General features: G+C 46.4%; 1 protein-coding gene across 1 annotated transcript in view; it reads right to left on the bottom strand.

Annotated features, from left to right (window-relative positions):
• Positions 1–2,802: 2,802 nt before the first annotated feature.
• CUNH1orf94 (chromosome unknown C1orf94 homolog) overlaps positions 2,803–6,875 on the bottom strand; it is a 44,083-nt gene continuing 40,010 nt past the window's right edge. Inside the window, exon 7 of the mRNA XM_021160347.2 lies at positions 2,803–3,255. Within this exon, the coding sequence (XP_021016006.1) occupies positions 3,180–3,255 (76 nt within the window). The 3' untranslated portion in view covers positions 2,803–3,179. The remainder of the gene's footprint in view (positions 3,256–6,875) is intronic.

Genomic DNA, 6,875 nt, shown 5'->3' with positions numbered 1-6,875 from the left:
CTTGAGCCCTATGTTCCACAGTGTTCAGCACATGAAACCTCAAGGTCTAGGCTTTGAAACTCTGTAAGGAAGTGTGGCTTGCTGCTTGTCCTAGCTCCTTTGACACTCCTGTATCATGCATCCTTCCAAGGCACTTACCATATCTCCATTACACTTCTGCCTTGTGAACAGGGTAAATGTTCTGGTTAGTTTTAACTGTGGACTTGAAAGAGAAACTTAATAGAAATCATCTATGTCGAGTTGGCCTGTAGGGGGTTTTCTTGGTGTTGAGGTGGGAAGACCTAAGCCCATCGTGGGCAATACCATTCTCTACAGAGAGGGCGCTCTGACAATGCAACAGTAAAGAAGTGTAGAAGAAGCACACAGGCACCAAGAATGCATTTCTTTTTCTCTGATATTGACTGTGAGGCTCTACGTTCCTGCCTTGACTGCCCTACAATAATGGGTTATAACCTGGAATTGGAAACTGAAAAAAATTCTTCTTTCCCCATGATGCTTTTGATCATGGTATTTTATCATAGCATCAGAAATAAACTAGACAGTAGGGTTATAACTTCCCCAACTTTTATTAACTACGAAGTTTTATTATTGTTGTTATTTGGGAGAAAGTTTCAAGAGTAGGACAGATATATCTTTATTGCCCCCATCTTAAACTATAGTCTATATTGAGTAGACAGTAAGTCTGTCTTGAATCTACATCATCTTTTAATCCTCACAACTCTTGCCATTACTATTAATAGAACTCAGATCCAGAGGGGGTGAACTCTCTGCCAATGTCAAAGTTGGAAAGCTTCTAAGAAACAAGTTCTGATCAGGATTAATAGTGAACCCACATTCTCTCTGTCTCTCTGTCTCTCTATCCCTATCTCTATGTCTCTCTGTGTCTATCTATCTGTCTCTTTCTCTGACTCTCAACAAGCTGAGATCAGGGGAGGGTGGTAAACTATAGTCAAACTAAAGTAAGGCACCCTTAGGGGCTGTGATAGTTTACATTGTCAAGTGAACATGATCTCAACTTCCCTTGAAAATAACTCTCTGAGCATCTTGAAAAAAATTTCTAGATTAAGGGCATTGGAGAGGGGACCAACATTTTATTGGCTGGGATTATAGACTATTTACAAAGGAGAGAGTTGGCTGACTACAGCATCCGTCACACTTAGCTTCCTGGCTGCAGATGCAATGGAACCAGAGGCCCCGAGCTCCAGAAGCCAGGCCTTCCCCATCATGATAAGCTTCTCCTTGAATTGTAAATGGAAATAAACCTTCCTTCCTTGAGTTGCTTTGGCAACTAGTATACTCTAGTTCTGTGAGCAATGACAGGCAGAGGGTCTGAAAGGCGTCATTGTCTTGAGATGGGCTTAAGTCACAAAAATATTTCTTTTGGCCTCATAGTATGATGCCACTAGACTCACTGACCTTCCACTTTGGATTCTGGAAACGTAATCTCTTCCCTCAGTTTCCCTTAGGATCAATACCTCATCTTTCTCCATGGTCTAAATTTTGGGGTTCCTGTTAATTCTTTGGACCTCCACTTTGCATATTGCTTCTTCTTGCTATGCTTGGTTAATGAGCTGCTCAATGTTAATTACCTTCCTGGTTTCTGAAACAAAATACCCAGCCAAAGCAACTCAAGGAAGGAAGGTTTGTTTCCATTTAGAGTTCAAGGAGAAGCTTATCATGATGGGGAAGGCCCCACTGCTGGAGCTCGGGGCCGCTGGTTCCATTGCATCTGCAGCCAGGAAGCTAAGTCTAATGCTCTTCAGACTAGATTATAGTCACTGTAGTGTTTGGTTTCCAGGTACCCAGCATGGTCGATAAGAGCATTATAGAGGCAATTTGAGTGGCAGTCCGTCTGCATGCATGGACCGATGAGTGCATCCTGACATGAACAAGCTCTGTTTAACTTCATCTTGGTAACAAGCGTTAAAAACACATCATACAGATTTCACTTCTCAGACCAACTCTGGTTGATAATAGCTGCTTGCAGCACCATCAGGAGAACTTTTCTTCAGCTCTGTCCAGCCTCTAGGGAATAAAATCCTACGGTTGATTAGCGATGCCTGCCACCCATGGGTGTAAAACTGGAGAAGCAATTCACACTGTCCCCGATTTCCATAGCGCATCCTTCATAAATGTTTCCAGGCATTTCTCTGCATTGTTATTCAAGTTAATGGTCAGAATTGGACCGGACAGAGCCAAGGACAGTGTCATTAGGTGCAGTGTTGAGGCTGGCCTCGAGGTTGGCACCAGCGTGCCATCATTGATATGTGTGCGTGCATGCGTGCGTGTGCGCATGTGCGCGTGCGTGTGCATGTGTGTGTGTGTGTGTGTGTGTGTGTGTGTAAGGATGAGGATCAGATGATAGCTTTTAGGAATCAGTTCTCTCCCTTTACTAACTGGGTCCCAGAGATAGAAATCAGGTCATGAAGCCTGACTGGCTGAGCCATCTTCCCAGCCCTTAAGATCCATTTTGAAATTGTGTTCTATGCCAATGCTGGGTCCTGGGGAGATTTTTTTGCAAGACTTCTACCTGGGACAGACCCCAGGGAGAGTGGTTTTTGTATAATGACTCTTCTAGGAATGCAGAATCTGGGCTGTCAGGGAATAAGGGAATCCCAGTGGGGGGAGAGATAAATGCTCAAGCTTTTGACTCCTGAGGTCCCTCCTGTAGATAAGATCGCTCCCAAGGCCCCCCGCTCTGTGTCTGAAGAAACATCGGGGCTCATGGGAGGGGGACGAACAGTAGAGATCACGTAAAGCACAGCAAAAGAAATGAACAGGCACACGCGGGTTCAAGCAGCTCCTAGTTTTATCATAAAATACAAACGTTCTAAATTAAGTGTCTTACTGTCTATCTTACCAACAACAACAAAAACAAAAACCAGTCATGTTAGCTAAATACAGATGCCTGTGTGGTCTTACAAATGGGGGGTGCGTCTGTGGTGAGCACTACACGCGAGGGGGCGCGATGCAGGTGAGTGTTGGCCAGTAGAGGAATCTGGTCTTGCTGTTTTCTGTCGGCCACCTGGTTGGAACCTTGGCTTTCCAAACTTCACACCAAGCTGTTGCAGAATCCAGAATTCCAGAACCTTTAGCCCTGATCCAAGGGCAAAGAGAGGTGGAGGAGAGAGAGAGAGAGAGAGAGAGAGAGAGAGAGAGAGAGAGAGAGAGAGAGAGGTCTAAAAGCGTATGCCATTCCCACTGGAGGAAAAATAGGGGCTGTTCATCAGGGGGCCGCTGGGCGCCGAGTTGAACCTGGAAGAGAGGGGCAACGGGTGCTGAGACGAAGTCTTTGGTGTTCCAGGAGAGATTGGAAAAAAGAATCTATTGATTTTTTTTTCCATTAAAGGTTAGGAAGCTGGGACAGGTTTAGAAGCTGAAAGCTTTAGCATCTTATAAAGTCTTTGGCTCCAGGCAAGTCTGACACAAAATCACACAGTTAAAGGACAATGAAGAGTTGTGTCCTCTACTACATTGGCTCAGGGAGCTGCGGGGAGCACGTAAGGATGACATTTAGAGTTCCATGTTGTCTCCAGTTAGGGGCCACAAAGAAGGAAGTTTCCTGGATCTGAGCCCCTCACCTGTAGGCCTGCTCGAACCTATCTGTCTCAGAGGACCAAATTGCATTAGGGAAGTCCACAACATCACAGAAAACAGGTCTGTCCTGGCAGCTGATCTGAGTTCAGCCAATACCAGTGTGTCTTCCCAGCTCAGCTAGCTTTCTGGATCAGCCTTGCTAAGTCACACCCTTTCTTTCAACACTCCTCTGAGAAGTAGCCTTGCGACACCACTGACTGAGTGCCTGCCTTGTTGTGTGACCCTCAGGGAAGAACGAGCAAAGATGTATGTCTCTGCTTCGAAAAGCAGAAATCCCCATACCTCTCTGCTGCCTTTACGGGCACTCTTGTATGCTTACTTCAAAACAGAGCTCAAAGGCCATCTCCTCTTCGGTGAAGCTTCCCCTGACCTCTTTGGACCGAACAGCTAACACAGACTCCTGGGATCTGACTGCAATTTCTTCACCCATGTCCTATCAGACTTCGGATGGAACCGGGGCTTAATACCAATTGCCGCAGAGCAAACGGCCAGATTTAGTTTAATCCAGGCATTCTCAACCACTTTTCCGCTAGGCAGATGCATATTATAAAAGAGAGTCACCTTCAAGGCACTCTCCCATAAAATGAAGAAACAACAAAGGGGGAGGGGAAGGGAGGGACAGAGTGATGGAAGCAGACCACGGTGAGTGTGTTAATTGTGTGCTCCGTACCATCTGTGGCTCTCTAGTGGCGACAGTCCATAGACCAGCTAAGGTTTGGGTGATATTCCATTTTCTTCTAACTAAAATAAGTTCCAGAACAACAGAGAGAAGACCTCGCTGTTCAGCACCCAACCCAGGGCTTAGCCAGCACACCCCTAATAGGAAAATTGTTTGTGGAAACCACATCTCTGTTCTTCCTTTTAAAAGCCATCCTGGAGGGGCTGGTGAAGTGGATCAGCAGTTAAGAACATCCTACAAGGACCCAGGTTCAATCCCCCACATACACAAGATGGTTCACCGCCATCTCTAACTCTGGCCCCAGGGGATCTTAACTCTTCTTCTGACTTCCTTGGGCAGCATACACACAGTGTACAGACATACATGCGGGCAAAAACACACATATGCATGAAAGAAAAAAACATGCTACATTATAAGTGATTAAATGTGGTGTAGGCATGGTATGTGCATGTTATCCCAGGACTTGGTGGCGGCGGGGGGGGGGGGGGGTATCGGAAGATCACAAATTTGAGTTCAAATCAGTCTTAGCAGACCTTGTCTCATAAAACCAAGGGCTGAGGTGTGTTTCTGTGGTAGAGAGGTTGTCTGACATTTGGAAGGCCCTGAGTTTAATCCCCAGCCCTGGCAGAAAAGAGTGATGCTATTATAAGTTAAGATACTCTGGATGTTTGGTCTGGTTTATAAAATAAAAGCTGAAACAGTAACAATGGTTATGAACAGCAATTTAACCACGTCGTGTCTCATATCTGATCTCTTCACCCTGTGTCCCTAGCTCCTCTGGGTTGTTGCTTAGAATCATGTCATCTGCCAAGGTTATGGTCCAGACATCATGAAGACAGGGCCCGGGGAGAAGCAGTGTCTATGGACTAGAGCTACCAAGGAATACTTCCTGGAGAAGATGGGAGATGAGGAAGAAGGAGAAAGTCTAGCAGCTCCTTAACAGTGGTTCTCAACCTTCCTAATGTTGTGACCCCGTGACAGAGCTCCTGATGTTGTAGTGACCCCCCACCCCCAGACATAAAATTATTTTCATTGCTACTTTATAAATGCACTTTTGCTACTGTTATGAATCAAAATGCAAATGTCTGTGTTTTCCGATGGATGGTCTTAAGTGGCCCCTGTGAAAGGGTTGTTTGAGCCTCAGAGGGGTCGTGACCCACAGATTGAGAACACTGCCCTAGAGCTCAGAGACCAAGCACGTTGGCTTACTCAAGATGGTTGACATAATGCTGTTTCCAGAGCAAGTATTGCTCACGCCCCGTAAAGGCTCACCCTGATTATTTTATTGCTTGGAGGATAAACTGTGTGGCAGTCATCCCTGATGGGGAATGTAAATCAGCTTGGCAGAGGCACAGAAGGGCTTTCCTCCTCCTCTGAGATGGGGGAGCTTGATCCTTCCTCTCTCAGTTCATCCCCCTCCTCTCCTCTCGCTTCCTCTGCTTCTAATGACCCTGCCTGTCGTCCAGACCGAGCTGCCCACCATGCATACATCTTCCCTTGACGAATCCAGCCTCACCAGGTCTTGTCCAATGCTCGGCTTCATAAAATTCTCAACAACCGTATTACCCAGAGTTCCTTGTGTTGGCTCCCATAGTACCAAGTTCTCATTTCTCCACTCTGATCCTGGCTCCCTTGGGCTCTATGACAGATCGTGGCTGCACGTGGCTTCCATTCTTTTCCTGACTGTTCCATTGCACACACATAGACACATAAGCCACATATACTCTCTCCCACACACTCCACATACTCATACACAGACACACACCATACACACTACACACACCCCATAACACACACACAGAGACACCACTAGAAGCTTCTCCCTAATTCTTTCCTGGTCCCTTTGCCCCTTCCAGCCCCTCTACCTGCTAGAGACCCCAGGGCTATATCCTTGCATCTTCTCTACATGTGTCCACTCCCTGGTAATTCACGCTGTTCCATACCTTCATTTATCATCCGTATTCTACCAGCCACCAAATTCACTGCCAGCTCCAACCTTTCCCCCCTCACAGCTCCAGGATCCTGTATCCACTTGTCTATCAATAATTCTACCCACCTCTCTGTGATGATTTGAATGAGAAATGACCCATGCCCCCATAGTCTTAGGCATTTCAACAGTAGTCCCCATTTGGTGACACTGTTTGGGGGAAGTTTAAGAGGTGCTTCCTTCTAAAGGACAGAACTGTATTATTGAGGAGCAGGCTTCGAGGGTGCACAGTCTCTCCTCATATCTGGTGTGCTCTAATTCACTGTGGTTCACAATGTAAACTCCTGTCCCCACCTCCATACCTGCCCTCCAAGATGGTATCTCTCTGAAACCATTTGGTGGTTTGAATAGGTATAGCCCCCATAAACTCATGTGTTTGAATGCCTGGCCCATAGGGAGTGACACTATGAAGAGGTGTGGCCTTGTTGGAGGAAGTGTGTCACTGTTGGGGTGGACTTTGATATCTCTTATGTTCAGGCTTCACCCAGTGTGACACACAGTCCTTCTGCTGACTTCAGATCAAGATGTAGAACTCTCAGCTCCTTCTCCAGCACTGTGGGACCTACACTCTGCCATGCTTCCTACCATGAAGTTAATGGACGGAACCTCTGA

The sequence above is a fragment of the Mus caroli genome, unplaced genomic scaffold, assembly GCF_978045245.1.
Source record: "Mus caroli unplaced genomic scaffold, Mus_caroli_1 scaffold_6, whole genome shotgun sequence".
In the NCBI taxonomy this organism is placed as follows: Eukaryota; Metazoa; Chordata; class Mammalia; order Rodentia; family Muridae; genus Mus; species Mus caroli.
The sequence above is the reverse complement of the archived record's forward strand: the minus strand, read 5'-3'. Positions and strand labels throughout refer to the sequence as shown.